The 24,996-nt window shown below is 35.9% G+C and overlaps 1 protein-coding gene across 2 annotated transcripts in view; it reads left to right on the top strand.

The window, feature by feature from the left end:
* Window positions 1-24,996, top strand: part of stau2 (staufen double-stranded RNA binding protein 2) — a 181,068-nt gene that overhangs the window by 96,341 nt on the left and 59,731 nt on the right. For both annotated transcript variants that reach the window (XM_048175528.1, XM_048175529.1), the window contains exon 13: window positions 17,498-17,611. In XM_048175528.1, coding sequence (XP_048031485.1) covers window positions 17,498-17,611 — 114 coding nt within the window. The remainder of the gene's footprint in view (window positions 1-17,497; window positions 17,612-24,996) is intronic.

Raw genomic sequence — 24,996 nt, forward strand, 5'->3', positions numbered from 1 at the left:
GTTTAATACAGACGTCAGTGTAGCTGTTAAAAAAAAAGAAAATTCACAAAGTAAAATATAGTTTTCTATTGAAACACTAATATACTAGCCTGACTTCGTCATACTCATATTCTAGGCAGAATGTGAGTCTGATACTGCTCCATTGCACTTGAATTATGGGGCGTGTCTTAACCGAACCAGTAAAAAAAAAAAAACTCTGCACTCAATTGGATAGACCTACAACCAATCAGAGCAACGCAGTAAGTGACGTATGTTGAACTTGTACTTAAACTTTTGCCGAATCCCGTTGGAAGGACGGCAAACACATCTTTCCCATCGACAAATGCCTTGATTGCGGTTCTTTGTTCGTCTATTAAAATTAATGCGCTGTCGATTTCTTTTATTACAGACGTGATAGCGGAATCTAAACATCTTACTTCTCCAGCTGCAGTCATCGTTGGTGAAAACCAATTCAACCCAAGCGCTCTTTGATGACGTGGGTGGTTATGTAACCGCAGATAGCCTGTCCATCATCGATTAAAGCCCGCCCTGGCAATTTGATTGGCTCGGCCTTCTGGGAGCCGAGCATAATTACTCCACAATGGATCGAGTCCAGACCGAACTTCCCGTCCAAAAAATTTTGTGGGCGGGGTTCGGGCTGGCACCCAGGCTAGTAATATACAGTAAAAACAGTGCATTCTGGGTAATTTTGTTTGTCATTTTTGAGAAAGTAACATATAGGCTACTTTCTTGAAATGACACATATAACCCAGAATGCATTGTTTTTACTTTATATTACTGTTTCAATAAAAAACTGTATTTTACTGTGTAAATTTTTCATTTTTTAGTGAGCAGTAGTGAGTCAGTGATACTGACTTTCATTTATAGTACTTAGTAAAAAGATGCCATTAAACATCCATTTTTGTTGTTTCTACATTAATTTGGCAATTCAATGTGAAATTATTACAATATAAAAATATTACATTAAAGGATTAGTTCACTTCCAAATGAAAATTACCTCTACTCACCCTCAAGCCATCCTAGGTGTATTTGACTTTCTTCTTTCTCATCAACACAATTGGAGAAATATTAATAAATATCCTGATGCATCCTAGCTTTATAATGGCAGTGAGCGATACCAAACGAGTATGAGCTGAAGAAAGTGTCTCCATCCACATCCATCTATCATAAACGTGTACTCACATGGCTCTGGGGGGTTAATAAAGGCCTTCTGAAGCGAAGCAATGCGTTTGTGTAAAAAAAAAAAAAATCCATATTTAACAAGTTATGAAGTAAAATATCTAGCTTCCGTAGACCGCCTTCCGTATTCAAATTTTGAAGAAAAAAATAAACGGAACTGCCGTCGCGTCAGGTTGAATAGGGAAGGCGTAGGATGTAGTGTAAGCTTTTTGAACTGCTAGAGTTTTACACTTTCTTCGTAAGTAGAATACGAAAGGCGGTCTGGCAGAAGCTAGATATTTTACTTAACTTAAAGGGATAGTTCACCAAAAAATGAAAATTTTATGTTTATCTGCTTACTCCCAGCGCAGCCAAGATGTAGGTGACTTTAAGTAGAACACAAATGATGATTTTTAACTGCAACCGTTGCCATCTGTCAGTCAAATAATTGGAGTGAATGGGAACACAGTCAATAAGAGTCGAAAAAACTTGCATAGACAAATCCAAATTAAACCCTGCGGCTCGTGACAACACATTGATGTCCTAAGACACAAAACGATCGGTTTGTGCAAGAAACCGAACAGTATTTATATAATTTTTTACCTGAAGTGCAAGACATCACTGCTGTTGTCAGAGCGCGATCAGACCTCACTAAGCGAGTGCTGAACGCAGTTGGACATAGTGGTGTTTTAGAGGTAAAAAATTATATAAATACTGTTCGGTTTCTCGCACAAACCGATCGTTTCGTGTCTTAGGACATCAATGTGTCGTCATGAGCCGCAGGGTTTAATTTGGATTTGTCTATGCAAGTTTTTTCGACTCTTATTGACTGTGTTCCCATTCACTCCAATTATTTGACTGACAGATGGCAACGGTTGCAGTTAAAAATCATCATTTGTGTTCTACTTAAAGTCACCTACATCTTGGCTGCGCTGGGAGTAAGCAGATAAACATAAAATTTTCATTTTTTGGTGAACTATCCCTTTAAGTTAAGTAAAATATCTAGCTTCTGCCAGACCGCCTTTCGTATTCTACTTACGAAGAAAGTGTAAAACTCTAGCAGTTCAAAAAGCTTACACTACATCCTACGCCTTCCCTATTCAACCTGACGCGACGGCAGTTCCGTTTATTTTTTTCTTCAAAATTTGAATACGGAAGGCGGTCTACGGAAGCTAGATATTTTACTTCATAACTTGTTAAATATGGATTTTTTTTTTTTTTACACAAACGCATTGCTTCGCTTCAGAAGGCCTTTATTAACCCCCCAGAGCCATGTAGAGTACGTTTATGATGGATGGATGTGGACTGAGGCACTTTCTTCAGCTCATACTCATTTGATAACGCTTACTGCCATTATAATTATTAATATTTCTCCAATTGTGTTGATGAGAAAGGAGAAAGTCATATACACCTAGGATGACTTGAGGGTGTGTAAAGCTTGGAGTAATTTTCATTTGAAAGTGAACTAATCCTTTAATATGCGATTAATCGAGATTAATTACAGAAATGTGTGATTAATTAGTTAATGAAATAAAATAAAATATACTTTTTATTGGTTCTCTTATAGCATAAAACAGAACTGGTATTTAGAATGTGGCAATAACAGAATAATCCTAAATTTACACAATTTATGTGACTGTTGAAACACGTTGTAAATAAAAACAGAAGTAGATCTAAATAGAATGCTGTAATCAGCACTTTTTAATATTTGTAATCTCAATTATCCAATTAATTGTACCATTCTTGGTCCCCCATGTGTACGTCCTGAATCTCTTCCACAGTTTAAAGAAAACCATGCCAGTGAGTGTAAAGCGGCCTCCAGTGCCTCATCCTGAGCTGCCCCACTTAATTTAGCAGCAGGTGCTTTTCATATTGGACAGTAAAAACATTTTATCTTAACCTGCTGAGGTTGCCTTTGAAAAAGCCTTTGTTTTTGCTCAGAGCTTTCCTGTAGTCTGAAACCCGATGAAGAAGAGTGAGGCAGCCAAACGTAAACACAGGGGGAAAACAGCAGGTTTCACTTAAAGGGCCAGCTGCGAGGGATGAGCCGACCTGCCTGTGTGAATCACTCCATGTTTAAACCCCTTTCCCCCTCGAATATCCAGATAAGAATCCCAACTGCTTTATCCCCCCATTCCTTGGTGTCTTCTATCAGGAGGGATTTGGGTGTGTAAAGGAGGAAAGCAGGAAATATGTGTTTCATTGAGACGATACACTGAGCGATGTGGGTTGGTAATAAAAACCTGAACATAGCAAAACAAAACCGCCGAGCTGCATCTTTAGCGCTGAAAGGCAGATTCCAAACTCTTATATGTTTGTTGGCAGATGTTCTTGTGCAAAATAGTGTGTGCTTATTGGCAAACACCTAACTGTTTCTAATCAGAACTGCAGACATGCTATCCACAGTGCCAAAGGACATGTTTAAATCAGACCAGGTCCGTCCGCTCAGTGATTCAATTTGGTCTTGACGGAGCTGTTATGAAAGCCCCTATGAGGCCCTTTTTGTTGGCATTGAAACAACAGAAACACCTGCAACAGTTTGGAAAAGCCACAACGAGAACCGATGTTCAATCAGTTTCCTAAAGCAGTTGTTCTACACAGATGTGGTACTCATTGACGTGCGGTTATTCGTGCGTCTGTTTCCTCTAAAGCCAGATTCTGATCTCGAAACTCTTAACGGAGAAGTTAATTGACAAATACGGCCGTGCCTTGTAAAAATAAGGACCTTGCACAGGCTGTCTTTGGCGTTCTCGGAATTAACTTTCAGTTGAGGTATTTCGCTCTTGTTAGGCCCCAACTAGACACATGGGGCCTCCGAGAGTAGAGAGATTTGATTGATGGAATTTAGCCAGAGGTTGAAAATTAGATGGGGGGCATCAGCATAGTGGCTTTTTGGAAGCAATGCTGGTGCAGAGAGGGCTGGAGAAAATAATTTCCCTGTTGTCTCAGTTGCCATATTTGATGGAAATGGGGAATAAATAGTGGAGTTGTTTGAGTAATGCACAACATATGCTGTCTATTACTTTTTCGTTCTCTTTATCTCTGTTGTACAAGTGAATTGCTATTGTTCTGCAGATGAGCTTCACATCTGAGTTTGTGCCCGCGCTCTAGCTAATCTTCTCAGAGGGATCTAAGGTAGTCTGTTGTTTTCAGCCTTACGGAGATGTTCAGACTGCTCACGCTCATTTGAAAATGGTCCTAAATGTCATCAGATTAGACCTATAACAATAGCTGAATCCTGTTTGGTGCAACATAAAACCTGGTCTCACATAGCCAGACTTTTGACTTTTAGCATAAAGTGCTTATTTTCTACCAATTGTTTATTGGCTTAAAGTCTGGTCTAGGTTATTCTGGACTAGAATAACTCATTTAGACAGGAAGAGGCCATTTAACCAACATGTAAAGGGCTAATTACTTTTAACCCAGTAAAGATGGTTGTACCCAGACTCCCAGATGTTGCATTAAACATGCCAGTCATGGCTTGTGTGAGGAACTTTCACTTTTGTGAACTGGATCAATTGATTCAACTCAAACAAACTGTTCATTAAAGGTATAGTTTACACAAAAATAAAAATTCTGCCATCATTTACTCACCCTCATTTTGTTCCAAACCCATAAGACTTTCTGAGCGATTTCTGCCCCTCCATTGACAGCTACGCAACTACACCTTTGATACTCAACTTTGAAATAATAGTGAGATTGTAAATCTAATCCTTATGAATTGAGTGGTTCGGTCCAAACTTTCTGAAGAGACGCAATCACTTTATATGCTGAACATATTTAATTTAGGCTTTTATTCACATAAACATTTATCATTGCACACATCAGTTGTGGTAAACGGAAGCTCAAGCGTGTTTGCTTGATGTGCTAGAGCCAATGAGGTTCGTTCTTGTGTGTTACGCAGCACGTTTGAGCTTCCGAGGTTTGTTCTTGTGCATCAAGCAGGTTCAGCTGAGCTTCTGTTTATGTTCACTGATCAATGTTTATGAGTGAATAAAAGTAAATAAAAAATGTAATTTGTTCATCATATAAAGTGATTTTGTCACTTCAGAAAATTCATATGGATTAGTTTTACAATCTCTTTATGAACATTTTGAAGAAATCGCTCAGATTTCATTAAAAATTTTCATTTGTGGGTGAATTATCCCTTTAATTTGACAAATTATTTATTTGAAAGGATATATACTTAATTTAGAACGTAATTTAGGCAACAAATACAACCCTGTTACCCCATTTTGATTTCTGGATCATTGAGATCCAGATTTGAAAACAAATCATTCTTACCAACTTTGAACTGGATCAATTAATTGAAAACATCCAACTCAAAAGAATGATTCGTTCGCATCCATTTGAAGCTTTGAAAACATCAGTCACCTTTCATTGTAGATGCATGGAAAAGAGCGACCAGCAGAGTTGTTGGAATTTCTCCTTTTATGTTCCATAAGAAAGAAAGCCATATTTGTTTGTAATGATATGAGGGTGAGTAAAGTATGACAGAATTTTTGAGTGAACTGATGCTTTTATAGAGCGCACGGCTAAATCTGCATTAAAATACAAAACAATGTTTGTTTTTTTTCTGTATCAAGTCCCGTTGACTGACATCCTTCAGATTATTTAGTAACCTTCAGTGGTCTTATTAAACTGTTGAGCCTCTTTTGGTCAACTGAGTGACTTTTTTGGTACAAATAGCATCAGCTTTAGACGGACCCAGAGATGGATCTTTCCCCAAATCTCCCTTTGGTCGAGCAACCGGAGCCCTGCCAGCTAACGCTCATTCCCCAGGCTGGGGACACAGAGATTCGGAGAGGACGAAAGCGAGAGGAGAGGTGGAGCAGTGAAGCCAATCTCTGTGGGAACGCTGCTCTTCGCCGCATGTCAGGTGCACATCATAAAGGGCCTTTTGTGCTGAGCCTGTGAGCTGCAAAGCGGTCTGAGAGAGTGGAGAGCAGTAGGTAGAGCACATTTTAGTGATGAGTCCAAACGCCTTTTCATTTTATGAAAGCCATTCATCTTATTACTCCATATAAGGATGAGTGAAACATACTGTAGTACTATAGTCCTGCATTCTACAGTATAGCTTGGCACTTTCCATAAATACAGTATATTTTGGTGTCTCACCACTTTTTGCTGTGAGACCTATTAAAGATGTTTGATAAAATTAACCCAGCGTTAAAAGTGTTTTTAGATGTTATGACCTTCTTGAAGTAAATAATCTTTTTTTTTTTTTATATATATATAGCTCTGTTCATTACCAAAAGTGTACTTTTAAAAAAAAAATATATGTACATTTTTCAGTAACTATAAACCAACATTTGTTCCCCAACTAAATGAGAGGAAACATCATCTTGGCCACATTTACACCCATATTTTATTTTATTTTGTTTTTTGTTTTATTTTATTTTATTTTATTTTATTTTATTTTATTTTATTTTATTTTATTTTATTTTATTTTGTTTTGTTTTGTTTTGTTTTGTTTTGTTTTATTTTATTATTTTGTTTTGTTTTGTTTTGCTTTGTTTTGTTGCATTTTATTTTATTCTATTGTATTCTATTTTATTATTTTATTTTAATTTATTTTTGTTTTTTTGTTTTTTAATATATATGTTATTTTTTATTTTAAATTTTATTTATTACATTTTATTTTGTTCTATTGTATTCTATTTTATTTTATTATTGTATTGAATTTTTAATTTATTTTATTTTTAATTTGATTTTATTTTATTTGAAAAAAACTATTTAAACTTTTTAAAAAGTATTGTTTTATTTTTTAAAATCACACAAATCAGGTTTGCATTATTTAAGTGTCATTTTCTATTTCTAGTTCTACTTTTTATGTGTATAAAATGAATAGAAAATAACACATCATTTAGTTGACAATCAAAATTTTCTAGAAGTTAATCATCTCTTTTTCACAGATCATTTGTTCAAATGTATCAAAAAGAAAAAAATGCTTTTTTTTGTACCTTAAAACAAAAATGAAAGCATTTCAGACGTATACTTATAGAATCTCACCTTATTACTCTTTTTTTTTTTTTTTTTTTTTTTTTTTGTCCTTGCCCATTTTAGCTTTCCCTTTCCTTTTATTTAATCTCGCTTTTACTGTTCACTCCCACCCCCTGGGTCCCCCTGCTCACTGCCCGTCTGTTTCTCTTTCTGTTTGTCTGTTTCTCACATGGTTTCTTACCTTGGCTAGAAATACCAACATACCTAGATTCAGATCACAGGCTCTCAGTTATTTCTTCAAATACCACCCATTGATGTTTTCTGACCTTCTAGTGAATCTCGGTTTCGTTTTGAGATGAACGGAGACGAGCTGATAGAAGAATGCGTCCTTAGATTTCTCATCCTGCCAGCTCTGGGCACACATGCCCACACATCTCTGTGAGGTGCTGGCGGCTTTGATCATGGGCGTCAGCATTCAGCATCTGTATGCCAACTGCCGTGTAGTCATGCCATTAATCATTTCAGAAATCGCTTCATATACAGGTGATGGAAGCGTCTGTGATGCATCTGTTTGATCCTTTATATCAGTGGGACCTACTTCAATGATAACCTTACTTGCAACTGGAAGTCTCCATGGGGGTTATGTTGAAGCCCTAGTGACTCGACCAGACTTAGTGATATTAAAATAATAATAATAATAATAAGTAGATTAATAATAGTCCAGTCATTTTATTATCAATATATACACTGTCAGAAAGTCACTAGGGGAGTACCCTAAGGTAAAAAGGTACTAATATGTACTTTTACAGTACCAATATGTACCTTTAAGGTACTAATATGCACCATTTAGGGGTAAGTAAGGTACAAAGATCTACCTTTTCACTTTTGTACCTTAGGGTACTGCCTCAGTGACAGCGCCGTACCTTTTTTTCCTGACAGTGTATCAGTTATCTGCCATAACATGGTGACATTAACAGACAGAATTTTATCATCCGTGCATCCCTAATACATTTTCATTAATTACAAAGCTAAGCCCAAACATGAAAACTGGCCTTCAAGCCAATATTATGGCCGACAATTCATAAGTTAAAATCATGCTTTAATTTCCGTGCTGACCACCTGCAGCATCTTTATAACCTGTAACCCACCATCCTGCCCTTAATGGCAAAGCACTGACTGATGATATGAAAGTGATTTAATTTGATGCGAGAACATCTGGAGTTGTATAACTCAGCAGTAGCTTCAGGTTCATAATTTCAATTATAGAAGTGGATTGATGTGGGCTTTTGAAGGTGACTCGCTCCATTTATGGCGAATGATATGCTTCACAAGACGTTTTTGGCACCGGTATGCCTCCAGTTTGACCCAATAATCGGTGAATAATTGTTTTTTGGATGACTTATGAGGCGATTAAAGATATATTTATGTTATAACTGTAAAATCCGGCATGTATCAAATTTGTTGACGTGCAGTGTCTGTGTCAGTGGTAAAAGGAGCCATATTTGGTTAGGAAAAGTGAAGCTTTATCTAACCAACTTCAGACATTATACACTGTAAAAATGATTTTTCAAAGTTAATAAAACAAAGATTATTGGACTACATTTTTCAGGAAAACACTATCAGTCTTTCTACTTCAGAATATTTTATTACACCACTGAATTTTTTGCTGGTAATTATTTTCAGTAAAATTAAGTTTGTTAACTTTTGTTAAGCATCAAGCATTAGTTATCTTGAACTAACAGTGGACATTCTTTTATTAATTTAGGTTTATGCCTTAAAGGTGCCATTGAATTGAAAATTGAATTTACCTCGGCATAGTTGAATAACAAGAGTTCAGTACATGGAAATGACACACAGTGAGTCTCAAACTCCATTGTTTCCTCCTTCTTGTGTAAATCTCATTTGTTTAAAAGACCTCAGAAGAACAGGCGAATCTCAACATAACACCGACTGTTACGTAACAGTCGGGGTGTACGCCCCCAATATTTGCATATGCCAGCCCATGTTCAAGGCATTACACAAGGGCAGCCAGTATTAACGTCTGGATGTGCACAGCTGAATCAACAGACTAGGTAAGCAAGCAAGGACAATAGCAAAAAATGGCAGATGGAGCAATAATAACTGACATGATCCATGATTACATGATATTTTTTGTGGTGTTTGTAAATTGTCTTTCTAAATGTTTCGTTAGCATGTTGCTAATGTACTGTTAAATGTGGTTAAAGTTATCATCGTTTCTTACTGTATTCACGGAGACAAGAGCCATCGCTATTTTCATTTTTAAACACTTGCAGTCTGTATAATTCATAAACACAACTTCATTCTTTATAAATCTCTCCAACAGTGTAGCATTAGCCGTTAGCCACAGATCACTATCAAACTCATTCAGAATCAAATGTAAGCATCCAAATAAATACCATACTTACGCGATTAGACACTTAGTAAAGAATTAGAACACTTTGTAAAGATCCATTTTGAGGGTTATATTAGCTGTGTGAACTTTGTTTATGCAACAATAGAGTCGAGAGCTCTGGGGGGGCGGAGAACGTGAGCAATTAAAGGGCCAGCAGCATGAATCGGTGCATAGTTAATGATGCTTCAAAATAGGCAGTTAAAAAAATTATTTAAAAAAAATCTATGGGGTATTTTGAGCTGAAACTTCACAGACACATTCAGGGGACACCTTAGACTTATATTACATCTTGTAAAAAAAGTTCGATGGCACCTTTAATATTTAATATGACTATTTTGTTTAATTGCTCATTCATGTCTGTTCATATCTAATGTTAATTTATTGTTTACATCCTGCAATATGTTAATATATATAGAAATGAATATTATCCTAAATGAATAAATGCTTTAAAAGTATTGTTCATAGTTCATAATACCTAATGCACATATGTGACCCTGGACCACGAAACCAGTCATAAGTGTCAATTTTTTGAAATTGAGATTTAATGATAAATAAGAACTTATAAATAAATAAGCTGAATTAATAAGCTTTCAACTGATGTATTGTTTGTAAGGATAGGACAATATTTGGCCGAGGTACTACTTGAAAATCTGTAATCTAAGGGTGCAAAAAAATCAAAATATTGAGAAAGTTGTCCAAGTCCTTAGCAATGCATATCCACTCACAAAAATATTTTTTTATGGTAAGAAATTTACAAAATATCTTCATGGAACATGATCTTTACTTAATATCCTAATGATTTTTGGCATAAAAGAAAAATCGATAATTTTGACCCATACAATGTATTGTTGTCTATTGCTACAAATATACCCGTGCGACTTATGACTGGTTTTGTGGTCCAGGGTCACATATTTGCTGAATGTTTTTGTATAGTTAGTTATTTTAGACTTTTCCGTCCTTTTCCGTGTAGAAATGTTCACCCCAGTTGTCCAAGACAGCATTAAATGCACATGCTGAAGCTAGACGTATCATAAACAGAGACATGTTATGACTTGAACTGCTGGTTTAGCGTATGTGTAACTGCAATATGATGTTATCAGATGTACTCATGTGTTAAATCCGCCAGCAATATCGTCCTGATAAAGATCAATGGTCCATGTGCTTAAGTCAAAGGCAAGACGTTGCTCCGTTTTGTTTTAATTTTCTTCTTCCTCGCTATGTAGCAAATCCCACTTTAATGAAAATAAAAAAAAATATCGGATGATGTATGTTTTGCACATCTGCGCCAAAAGATCCGCCTCATGATCTGGTTTATTCTTTTTTGTTTTTCTTACCCCCCATACTCTGCTCTGTTGTCTATGTGAAAAGCACTTCAAATAGCACTGGCAGCGTCCTACGCTTGGCTTGGCTCCTTTTCCACTGCACATCTTCGTCTTATACACAGTCGACATCAAACGCATCTCCTGTCCAAGCATCAAAGCGCGGGAAGGTTTGTTTCTGTCCCTCTTGCCCTTTCCCTGTTCCTGGAGCCGGTGTTTATGCTGGGATTGTCATTAGCAAACACGTGCTAGACGTGCTAATCCCTTAAGGTCTTATTTTTGCCTCGTTCTGATGGGGCCCAGCTGTATCGCTGTGGCGTATTTGTGCGAGAAGCGATCTTTGAAAACAAAGTTTGTCAGGGAGATGAATCTTCGGGCTGACAGGAAGCTGGCACTGATCTCGGTGTCTTGAGCTTGATGGTGGCCCGCAGTTATTTGCGCAAAGTGACTATACTCCACCACAATTAAGTGCATTTGGAAAAGTTTTAAATCAAACCCAGCACCGCTAACGGATACACAGTCAGCGTATGTTTGTGCTATACCTCAAACATATTAGATTAAGTTGTAATAAATTTCATTTGGTCCGTGTGTTGTTTTGTGCTTCATAATGGTGATATAAAATATATATAAAAATATCTATATTAGCTTTTGTTCTCTAAAATGTTTAATGTAATGCAATGAAATAGAATAGAATTTTATATAGTTTCATATTTTTTTTTTTATTTATTAATTTTATAATTAATTTAAATGTCAAACATAGACCATTATATATAACTCATAATTAGGGCTGTCCAGCGGTTCAATTTTTTAATCTAATTAATTACATGATGTGGTGATTAATTAATCACATATCAAATTTGCCTGAGAAATTACTTCCAAAAGATAAGGTAATTATTGTGTAAATCATCAAATAGACATTACAAAAAGTAGCTTCAGCAAGAAATATTTTATTTGATTCAACATAAAATTTATTACACATACTTACACGTACACTTTTGGACCATGAGGTTGAGTAAATGACTAAATTTTCATTTTTGTGTGAACTATAACTGTAATGTTTTTTTTTTTTATTATTATTATTATTACTATATATATATATATATATATATATATATATATATATATATATATATATATATATAGTAATAATATATAATAATATATATATATATATATATACATAAAATCTAAATGAATGATGCAAGTATGTATGTATATATGTATGTGTGTGTATATATATATATATATATATATATATATATATATATATATATATATATATATATATATATATATATATATATACATTTTTAATGAATTTATATTCTAAATAAGAAACTAAAACTTCCAGTAGGTGGCAATAAATGATTACGTCATTCGTTCATTCGTTCGTTCATTCATTCATTCATTCATTCATTCATTCATTCATTCATTCTTTTGTTTAATTCAAACAGCTGATTCATTCAGGGGTGAAGTTAATGGTTCTCTAGGAATGGTCCATTGAATCATTAGGCTTATTGGACTTGAAGCGGCGCTGCGCAGACCGATCGGTGTATGACATAAAAGTACGATAAGAGAGCAGACGGCTCCGTACGCTTTTGAATCGCTCTCGCGGTACTTTGGTGTCATACACTGATCAGTCTGTGCAGCGCCGCTTCAAGTCCAACAAGCCTAATGATTAATCCGATTAATTCAAAACTAACTTATTTATTGAACTGCTGTATAAAATCAGTATCACAGTTGCACTTGTACTACACATTGGCTTAAACAGCACTCGTATGATATTGTACTTATTGCTCGTGTGATATATTATGTATGAGACAAAAACTCAAACTGGGGCATTTTTTGCTCCATATCTTGAATTTTAGGGACATTCTAACTATAGGCTTCATTGCACAGTGAGTTGTTGGCCTGCTTCATATTCGTCATCAATCAACTGTATGAATCTAATTAATGCGTTAAATCGACAGCCCTACTTATAAAGTTACAATTGCGAGTTATAAAGTCAGAATTGTGTGATATAAAGTCGCAATTGCATGTTATAATGTCAAAACTGCGAGATATAAACTCGCAATTCTGACTTTTTTTCCCCTCACGCTGCATTCACACGGGGCGTCAGCGTCAACGCTTGACGGAGGGCGTGTCTGAAGCTTGTGTTGACGCGACCGTTATAGTGATTACAGCCAATCACATTACTTTCCGGTGTTGTACGAACACAGTTGGCTAGCGACTGCTCTAGGGAATTTGCATAGGGCCATCTGATTGGATAACGCCTGCGTTGGCGCTTGAAAAGTTGAGAAATCTTCAACTTCTGCCGCTTGCAGCACGAGTGAATCGTCGCGACGGAACCCACAATTCAGTTCGGCAACGCATGACGTCACCCATTCAAAGTAAATGAGAAGCGTTAACGCCGGCGCCCCGTGTGAATCCAGCGTCAGAATTGAGCTTATAATTGCGAGTTATAAAGTCAGAATTGTGAGTTATGAAGTCAATTGTGAGATGTAAACTCGCAATTCTGAGAAAAAAAGTCAGGATTTTTTACTCAGAATAGGACTTTATAACTCGCCATTGTGAGTTTATATCTCACAGTTCTGAGAAAAGAAGTCATAATTCACAATTGTGAGTTTATAGCACACAGTTGTTAGTTTATGACTCGCAATTCTGACATTATAACTTGCAATTGCGAGTAGGGCTGGGCGATATATCGCATGCAATTGTCACGCGCATTTCGTCAGTAAAGCCGGTTCCCTGATTACCGCTAAATCGCCATCACCTGCTTTCAAATGGAGCGGCATTTAATAGACAGAGCCGTAGTTCACTGATAAGCTACGCAATATCGCGTTCATTATCGCAGATGAATCGCCTTCGATAATGAACGCGATATTGCGTAGCTTATCAGTGAACTACGGCTCTGTCTATTAAATGCCGCTCCATTTGAAAGCAGGTGATGGCGATGTAGCGGTAATCAGGGAACCGGCTTTACTGACGAAATGCACGTGACAATCGCATGCGATATATCGCCCAGCCCTAATTGCGAGTTTATATCTCGCAATTCTGAAGAAGTCAGAATTGTGAGAAAAACTCGCAATTACCTTTTTTTATTTTTATTTAGTGGTGGAAACAAGCTTCCATAATTACTATATTAAAGGGTTAGTTCACCCAAAAATGAAAATTCTGTCATTTATTACTCACCCTCATGCCGTTCCACACCCGTAAGACCTTCGTTAATCTTCGGAACACAAATTAAGATATTTTAGTTGAAATCCGATGGCTCCGTGAGGCCTCCATAGGAAGCAATGACATTTCCTCTCTCAAGATCCATAAAGGTACTAAAAACATATTTAAATCGGTTCATGTGAGTACAGTGGTTCAATATTAATATTATAAAGCGACGATAATATTTTTGGAGCACCAAAAATAACAAAATAACGACTTAAAAAGTGATGGCCGATTTCAAAACAATTCTTCAGAAAGCTTCGGAGCACAAATTAATCAGTGTATCGAATCTGCTGTTCGGAGTGCCAAAGTCACGTGATTTCAGCCGTTGGCAGTTTGACACGCGATCCGAATCATGATTCGATACACTGATTCATTTATGCTCCGAAGCTTCCTGAAGCAGTCTTTTGAAATCGGCCATCTCTAGATAAGTCGTTATTTTATTTTTTTATTTTTTTTGGCGTACCAAAAATATTTTTGTCGCTTATATATAAATATATATTAAAGGTCCCGTTCTTCGTGGTTTTTTGAAGCTTTGATTGTGTTTATAGTGTGCAATATAACATGTGTTCATGTTTCGCGTGTAAAAAAACACAGTATTTTTCACATAATTTACTTATCTGTATACCGCTGTTTCCACTGTCATAAAAACGGGCTGATGACTTCCTTGTTCTATGAAGTCCCTCCTTCAGAAATACGTAACGAGTTCTGATTGTGCCAGCGGTTCCTGTGTTGTGATTCGACAGCAGCTTAGCGCTCCTTGCCCGGAAAGGTCACGCCTCTTACCATAACGGGGAGATGCATGTGCTCAGTGTTATTGTAAACATGTCTTTAATTTTACCCTATCAATTTGAGCCGGAATCAGACCCGGAGAACATAGATGAAGAGGATCGAGTAGAACCTGTGCAAACACGTCTTTTACAGGATGTGTCACAATGGTAAGCTGTTTATTTACAGTAGGTAACGTTACATAGGCCTAAACATAGAACAATGATTCGCGTGGCTGCAGCTAAACCAGCATGTGGTTAAACAGTAAACAACAGATATAATCAACAAATAATTTAAACTGATCATAACAAACACCAACAATCGATGGTGTCCGGTTGAATTACTACACTTTTTTAAAGTTTTGGTCGGATAAGTTTCAATTGCCATCTAGTTAACAAAGCTAAACAGCGTTGCCCTTTGTGTGATAAGTTACAGAAACTGTTAAACGCACCAACGTAAATAATAAAATGCACTTACCGGTTGTGGTCCACAAACAACGCCTTCTCCAGACAAAGAGGGAACTGCTCCATCTTTCAAAAATAATCTTTGTGCGAATCCGGCATTAAACTGACTGAGATTGAGGAAGCTGTCCTCAGTAAAATGTGTTGCACATAGTTTAACATGTGGATTATAATTTTCGGGAACCGAGTTAAACATAAATTGTAACCACTGATTTCTAAGTACAGCGTCCCTGGGAAGGCCAAACAAAGGTGATTGGACTGCGGGATGAAAATAACAGCGTTTCGACGACATGGCGACAAACACACTTTACAAACGCAACTCTTGCTCTTCTCCTTGGGAGCGCAACAAGACCACGCCCCCTTTTTTGTGTATTCCTGTGGGCGGAGGTTAGTCAAAACACAGTTTTAGTGACGTCATTAAAGAAGGAAGTAGAGGGATGTAGTCCAAACAGGCCGTTCATTGTAGGCTATTTCTGTTAAATAAAATATCTCGCTTGGCATTGAACTTTGAGCTTTAAAATTTTACAGATTTTATTTATACTCTAACAACAACATTACACACTAACTAAAGTTGGAAACATGGGATCATGAAGAATGGGACCTTTAATATATTAATATTAATATATATTTAGGATTATATGTTTAGGATTTTTATATATATATATATATATATATATATATATATATATATATATATATATATATATATATATATATATATGGGTGTTATATATTTTTTTTTATAGGGTTGTTAATTGATTACAAATTTTAGTAAAATCAGTTAGCAAGCATATGATGATTAATTAATCAGCATTATTTGCTGAGAAAAATGAATTGAAATTTTCCTTTCTTTTTTTTTTTTAATAAATTATTTTACTTAAATTGTTTTAAAATGACATCCCTAGTAAGATGAAGAGAACGATCTGCAGATGTAGAACACAACAGAAATATTAACCAACTCAGTCGAGCCAATTGGTTCTTCTCTTCACCAGACACAAAATGTTTGTATATGTCAGAGTTCCTGCGAACTCTGCTGTGAGCGGCAATCACGCATTGTGCTTCTTGCAAACCGTGTTGTTAACATTGTCTTTAAAACACACTTCACAGCGGAATGCCCCGTGGATCTGGCCCATCAAACCACTTGAAGACTGAACATAAACACACATGCATGGAGATTCCTTCAGTCTGCAATTGTAGTCATTGATCTGTTTTTCTTCTCTTCAGGGTTCTCAGTTTTATGCATTGACCTGTTATTCAGTAGTATATAATGTGCGCTTTTTAAATATATGACTACATGACAGCAACCCCTATTTGTATCTCTGCCCTCTGTTAAAAATCAACTAGCCTAATCATCTTTTGTGCTTCGCAACTGTGTTTGTTTGTGTCTGTATCTGCATCAGAGGAGCTTCTTTCTGGTAGAGTCCAGCCCCTGTTATTTTTTATTTGTTTTTTGTTTTTTTCTATAAGTGTATGAACATAAGTCCAAGACATTTTTCATTCCAAGGAGCTCTCCGGAAGCAGTCAGTCACACATTGTATACAGTCGTCCAGACAGCCATGTGCAGTTTTTTCCCATAGACCGACTGACACTTTTCCCAAATCTGTACAATCAGACATATAGATCCATATCCACTGAATTTCTCAGCACATATAAGAGTGCTTTTAAGAAATAGCTCACTCAAAAGCAAAATTTGAGGCATTGTGTACTCCATTCTAAAAGTACTAAAATGAAAAAGCTATTTCTTTTTTAGTTCAGTGTGTTTTGCAAGTAAAAAAGTCTTTAAAATGGCCTGGATATGTATATAGGTCAGGCATAACATGATCAAAGTAGCCCAGTATAGTGTCCAAAATCCTTACATACACACACACACACACACACACACACACAATCCTTTGGGTGTTGCTGAGTGGAGTTTGACATGCAGAGGTGTTCTCAGAAACCCCAAATGGGGCCAGAGCTCGGCTCTAAATCACTATATCGCTTGCCATCAGCAAACTTGAGAAAGCATAGATTGTGAACCATTCACAAGGATGAAGATTAAAATCTAAAACCGCTGCGGTTATCGAGTAAAACTGAGCACAAACTACCAGCCAAGACTGAGGATCCAGTTCATACTTTTCCCACAAAAATTTTTCCAAGGTCAGAACTGCAGTGCAGTACATGCTGTAAATTGCATCATGTAATATTTAATACTCCCTTCCTCCCTCTTTCTCATGCAGGTGCAATACTCGGATCGGCAAACTGACAAAGAGTTCATGACCTACCTGACCCTCTCACCTGTGCAGATGACTTTCCACGGCATTGGGAGCTCCATTCCAGCTAGCCATGACCAGGTAATAGAATCCATCCATCCATCGTTCTATCATTCTATCTATTATTCTGTCGCTCGTTTGTTTGTTCTGTAACATTATTTCTATCTGTCTGTCCGTCTGTCGTTCCATCGTTCTGTCTATCTATCGTTCAATCTATCATTCTATCGTTCTATTTTTCTTCTGTTCTATTCGTTCTTTTGCTCGTTCTATCATTCGTTCTTGTTCTATCATTTATTCTGTCGTTCTGGTAATCTATTGTTCTATCTATAGTTCTGTTGCTCTTTTAATTGTTTGTTCTATTGTTCTTTCTATCATTCTATCTATCGCTCTATTGTTCGTTCTATCGCTCATTCTATCATTCGTTTTCTTGTTCTATCTGTCATTTGTTCTGTCCTTCTGTCTAACTATCGTTCAATCTGTAGTTCTGTCGTTCTATCTATCATTCTATTTTTCTATCATTCTATTCATTCTATTGCTCATTCTATCATTTGTTCTATCATTTATTCTGTTGTTCTGGTAATATGTAGTTCTATCTTTCATTCTATTCTATATTTCTATTGTTCTGTCGCTCTTTTTATTGTTTGTTCAGTCGTTCTGTCTGTTGTTCGATCTATCATTATATCGTTCTTTTTTCTGTCGTTTATTGTTTGCTTTATCGCTCTTTCTATCATTCATTCTTGTTCTATCATTTATTCTGTTGTTCTAGTGTTCTATCATTCTATCATTCGTTCTATTCTATCTATCCGTCTGTCTGTCTATCTATCGGTTTATCAGTCTATCTTTGTCTATCGTTCTTTTTGTTCTATTGCTCATTCTATCATTTGTTCTATCATTAATTCTGTTCTGGTAATATGTAGTTCTATCTTTCATTCTATTCTATATTTCTATTGTTCTGTCACTCATTTTATTGTTTGTTCAGTCGTTCTGTCTGTTGTTCGATCTATCATTATATCGTTCTTTTTTCTATCATTTATTGTTTGCTTTATCGCTCTTTCTATCATTCATTCTTGTTCTATCATTTATTCTGTTCTAGTGTTCTATCATTCTATCTTTCATTCTATCTATCCATTTGTCTGGCTGTCTGTCTATCTATCGGTTTATCAGTCTATCTTTGTCTATCGTTCTATTTTTCTATCGTTCTATTTGTTCTATTGCACATTCTATCATTTGTTCTATCATTTATTCTGTTGTTTTGGTAATATGTAGTTCTATCTTTCATTCTATTCTATATTTTTATTGTTCTGTCGCTCTTTTTTATTGTTTGTTCAGTCGTTCTTTCTGTTGTTCGATCTATCATTATATCGTTCTTTTTTCTATCATTTATTGTTTGCTTTATCGCTCTTTCTATCATTCATTCTTGTTCTATCATTTATTCTGTTCTAGTGTTCTATCATTCTATCTTACGTTCTATCTATCTATCCATCTGTCTGTCTATCTATCGGTTTATCGGCCTATCTTTGTCTATCGTTCTATTTTTCTATCGTTCTATTCGTTCTATTGCTCATTCTATCATTTGTTCTATCATTTATTCTGTTGTTGTGGTAATATATAGTTTTATCTTTCATTCTATTCTATATTTCTGTTGTTCGATCTATCATTATATCGTTCTTTTTTCTGTCGTTTATTGTTTGCTTTATCGCTCTTTCTATCATTCATTCTTGTTCTATCATTTATTCTGTTGTTCTAGTGTTCTATCATTCTATCATTCGTTCTATTCTATCTATCTATCCGTCTGTCTGTCTATCTATCGGTTTATCAGTCTATCTTTGTCTATCGTTCTTTTTGTTCTATTGCTCATTCTATCATTTGTTCTATCATTAATTCTGTTCTGGTAATATGTAGTTCTATCTTTCATTCTATTCTATATTTCTATTGTTCTGTCACTCGTTTTATTGTTTGTTCAGTCGTTCTGTCTGTTGTTCGATCTATCATTATATCGTTCTTTTTTCTATCGTTTATTGTTTGCTTTATCGCTCTTTCTATCATTCATTCTTGTTCTATCATTTATTCTGTTCTAGTGTTCTATCATTCTATCTTTCATTCTATCTATTTATCCATCTGTCTGGCTGTCTGTCTATCCATCGGTTTATCAGTCTATCTTTGTCTATCGTTCTATTTTTCTATCGTTCTATTCGTTTATTGTTTGCTTTATCGCTCTTTCTATCATTTATTCTTGTTCTATCATTTATTCTGTTGGTCTAGTGTTCTATCATTCTATCTTTCATTCTATTCTATCCGTCTATCCATCTGTCTGTCTGTCTGTCTGTCTGTCTATCTATCGGTTTATCAGTCTATCTTTGTCTATCGTTCAATCGTTCATTTTATTGTTTGTTCTGTTGTATGTTGTTCAATCTATCATTCTATTGTTTTTTTCTATCATTCTATTGTTCTTTCTATTCCTCATTCTATCATTCATTCTTGTTCTATTATTTATTCTGTTCTGGTAATCTATCATTCTATCTTTCGTTCTATCTATCTGTCCGTCTATCTATCACTCTGTTGCTTGTTTTATTGCTTGTTCTATCATTCATTCTTGTTCTATCATTTATTCTGTCGTTCTGGTAATATATCGTTCTATCTTTTGTTCTATTCTATCTGCCTGTCTGTCTGTCGCTCACTCTGTTGCTCGTTTTATTGTTTGTTCTATCTATCAATCTATCATTCTATTATTCTATCTATCGCTCTATCGTTCGTTCTCTCATTCTAACTATTGTTTGTTCTGTCTTCCTATCTGTCTATCTGTCTGTCTGTCGTTCTATTTATCATTCTATCGTCCATCTGTCTATCTTAGATGTATGCATTTAATTGTTTAACAAAATATCAAACAAAGTGACATTTATTTCAAAGAAATATATATATATATATATATATATATATATATATATATATATATATATATATATATATAAAGCTTCAGCAGCATCAATTGTTTGCCTCTGATATTTTACATCTAATTCAGTGAAATTCAGACTTTGTCTGTGTGACCTAACTTAATGTTAAATGAGTTTCAGATACAGATTTTAAAGAAAAATGATTTATTCAACAAGCTGGTATGTCATCACCTTTTTCCCACAGTTTTTCTAGCCAGTTGACCGTATTCCATGCAGATTCTTTGATTGCGTTGGAATACAAAACTAAGATTGGGAAAATGGCAAAGATTTGTCAGATTTGTGCTGACAGGTCTGAAAGCATCACAGAGTTAGCTGTCAATAAGAGGTGTTCATTATGAAGATTCATTGGGGAGAACATGTTGTGCACAGATATTTTATTGCTTTGTTTGTTTGTAGAGTTTCCTTGGATATATCCTTCTATATGCAGCCAGTTACTTACCAGTGCAATTTCACTCTTCGAGATTTTATCACCGCCAACATTCAGGCAATCAGAACATGCACAGCCATTATTCCCATTGTTAATGATAAGCGTGATTTAGTGACAGACCAGACTGCATTTGATTAGGTTTTCTTATTTCATTTTTCTTGCAGTAATTATGAAACAAAAAGAGCCCTAGGATCTAGACTGGCTAGCATTCATGAGGTGGCTTATTGTGTAGTGTCATCCATGCAGAAAAGCGGTTGCTTACATTATCTAATCTAAACATAGGACACTCTTTTGTTCTGCCCTTCAAAGCTCCACTCTCTAATAAAGCCTGTTCTATAACCAGTAATAGGGATTTCTGTTGTGGGGACACAGCCGCCAGAGCAAAATGAAGGCAATATAGGCCATGGACTTGTTGTTGCCAAAAGCACTGGTGCATGACCGACTGTTAGGGAGCCTTTCTTTTCCAGATTCCTTAGTACAGTGGCGTCCAGCCACAAAAGGAGTCAGAACAATGAACCAAGGGTGGTTCTGGATTGTGACACTTTTTGGCCCAAGTTGTTCCACTGCCCCACAGTTTGCAGTCACTGCTTTTAACGATAATCCGTTTCAGCAAGAATGAGAGCAGGACTCTTTCAGTGTCAGTGTGTAGTTTGTGGTAGAGTGGCACTAGTTGTAACACTTTTTACTGCATTGAATATTTCTCAGGGTGAATTTATTTTTGAAAGATTTCTACATGGGGAACACATGCTGACTTTTTGTGACAACATGCCCCAATAGCGGGAGGTGTTGTCACACTTGATGGGGTAATTTGTAATGTGCAAAATGTTAAACCGGCAAAACATAGTAACACATTTTGTCTAAATGGACTTACGACCGAAATCACAATTGACTTGCACGATGATCTGTCCTGTGACAGACGAGTTTGTCTCAACTATGCTGAGATTTAGAAAATGTATATTAAATCAATCAAAATTCAGTTTAAAGACTTTAAAGCCTTCTTTTTCATTTAATTTATTGTTATTGTTTGTATGTATATATATATACTACTTAATAATCATCAACATCATCATTTATAATATATATTTTATTTATAATTAATAATTGTAATAATTTTATATTATAATTAGTGCTAACAAATCGATTAATCACATCTACCATACAAGTTTGTCTATCATAAAATATTAGTGCTGTCAAAATTAGCTAGTTAATGTATGCAATTAATTTTTTTTAGTTTAATCACATTAAAAATGTTAACGCAATTAACGCAGCATCTGTTTTTTCCATCATAATTTGGCTAGAGTTACATTATATGATCATGCTCTTATTCACACAAATGCTTTTAAACCATTCAAGCGCCACAAGACAAACGAGAATGCGCTGTCTGTGAATGTCAGGTCTGTGTGACACACACAATGTGTGCACAGAAAGATGCATGCCAGTATCGAGTTCTCTTTCTCGCTTGAACAAACAATAACACAGAATTATGCCACTCATTTTTGTCGAGTGTCCTTGAGCAGTCTTAAAGGGATAGTTCACCCAAAAATGAAAATTTGATGTTTATCTGCTTACCCCCAGGGCATCCAAGATGTAGGTGACTTTGTTTCTTCAGTTGAACACAAATGATGATTTTTAACTCCAACCGTTGATGTCCGTCAGTCAAATAATGGGAGTGAATGGTCACACAATTTATAATAAGTCAATAAACATGCACAGACGAATCCAAATTAAACCCTGCGGCTCGTGACGGCACATTGATGTCCTAAGACACGAAACGATCGGTTTGTGTGAGAAACCGAACAGTATTTATATATTTTTTTACCTCTAAAACACCACTATGTCCAACTGGGTTCAGCAATCGCTTAGTGAGGTCTGATCACGCTCTGACAACTACAGTGATGTCTCGCGCATATACTTCAATGAGTGCGAGACATCACTGCCTTTGTCAGAGCACGATCAGACCGCACTAAACGAACCCTGAACGCAGTTGGACATAGTGGTGTTTTAGAGGTAAAAAATGATATAAATACTGTTCGGTTTCTCACACAAGCCGATCGTTTCGTGTCTTAGGACATCAATGTGTCGTCACGAGCCGCAGGGTTTAATTTGGATTTGTCTGTGCATGTTTATTGACACTTACAAATTGTGTGACCATTCACTCCCATTATTTGACTGACAGGCGGCAACGGTTGGAGTTAAAAATCATCATTTGTGTTCAACTGAAGAAACAAAGTCACCTACATTTTGGATGCCCTGGGGGTAAGCAGATAAACATAAAATTTTCATTTTTGGGTGAACTATCCCTTTAAATAAGTTAAATAACATCTTAAATGAACTTAGAGTTCTAAGAAAATGAGATATGCATCAGGGGCCGTATTCACAAAACATCTTAAGGCTAAAATTAGCTCCTAACTTGCCGATTTAGGAGAAACTCTTAAAAAAAATGGCCGCGTCAGTCCTAATTTTAGGACTCCTAAATTTTTGTTCTAAGAGTATTTCACAAAGCATTTTAGCACTAAAACTAGCTTCTAAATCTGTGAAACGTTAGGAGTAGTCAAGAGATAGCGATAGAGCCGTAGGTGCTGAACCTTTTCTTCATAAATGCAATACATATTTTGATTTATAAATTTGAATTTACGATCAGACACCAAAAATAAATATTTAATAATAAAAAAAAATAATTACCTGTGGCAGTTTTTTTCATCAGTTCATACTTACAAATGATTGAATAGAGTAAAAAATATATAATAAGCGTATTTGGCATGCTGTCCAAGGGGATGGAGGGCTCCGAGCTTGGAATTTAGCCTAAATCCAGAGTTCTGCCTTGTATCTCGGCCGAGAGTGAGGAAGGAACAGGGTTGCGGAGGGATGCAGAAAACTGTCGGGGTAACTATAGGTGAGTCGGCTCTTGTCTGTGTGTATATATACCTCCACTCAAGCTAATTAGAAAGAACATTTGAATGCGCTCCTCCCAAACGTTGTTTATAAAACATAATTTGTTGCTTGAATTCTGAATCTCTCGAAACGCAGACATGCAAGAGGCTGACAATTAACTGAACATATACTAGTTTAATTAGCGACACTTAGCCTACATTTTAAAACCTTTATTTAAAGGTGCCCTAGATTATGTTTTTAAAAGATGTAATATAAGTCTAAGGTGTCCCCTGAATGTGTCTGTGAAGTTTCAGATCAAAATACCCCATAGATTTTTTTTTTATTAATTTTTTTAACTGCCTATTTTGGGGCATCATTATAAACGCGCCGATTTTATGCTGCGGCCCCTTTAAATCCCATGGTCCACGCCCACAGAGCTCGCGCTTGCCTTGAACAGTGCCTTAACAAAGTTTACACAGCTAATATAACCCTCAAAATGGATCTTTACAAAGTGTTCGTCATGCATGCGGCATGCATGCGTCGGATTATGTGAGTATTGTATACTGTTATATTGTTTACTTCTGATTTTGAATGAGTTTGATAGTGCTCCGTGGCTAACGGCTAATGCTACTCTGTTGGAGAGATTTATAAAGAATGAAGTTGTGTTTATGCATTATACAGACTGCAAGTGTTTAAAAATGAAAATAGCGACGGCTCTTGTCTCCGTGAATACAGTAATAACCGATGGTAACTTTAACCACATTTAACAGTACATTAGCAACATGCTAACGAAACATTTAGAAAGACAGTTTACAAATATCACTAAAAATATCATGTTATCATGGATCATGTAAGTTATTATCGCTCCATCTGCCATTTTCTTTCTTATTGTTCTTGCTTGCTTACCTAGTCTGATGATTTGGTTGTGCACATCCAGACATTACTGGCTGCCCTTGTCTAATGCCTTTTATAATGTTGGAAACTTGGGCTGGCATATGCAAATATTGGGGGCGTACACCCCGACTGTTACGTAACAGTCGGTGTTATGTTGAGATTCGCCTGTTCTTCGGAGGTCTTTTAAACAAATGAGATTTATCTAAGAAGGAGGAAACAATGGAGTTTGAGACTCACTGTATGTCATTTCCATGTACTGAACTCTTGTTATTTAACAATGCCAAGATAAATTCAATTTTTCATTCGAGGGCACCTTTAAAGGG

This window comes from Megalobrama amblycephala, linkage group LG22 (assembly GCF_018812025.1).
Source record: "Megalobrama amblycephala isolate DHTTF-2021 linkage group LG22, ASM1881202v1, whole genome shotgun sequence".
NCBI lineage: Eukaryota > Metazoa > Chordata > Actinopteri > Cypriniformes > Xenocyprididae > Megalobrama > Megalobrama amblycephala.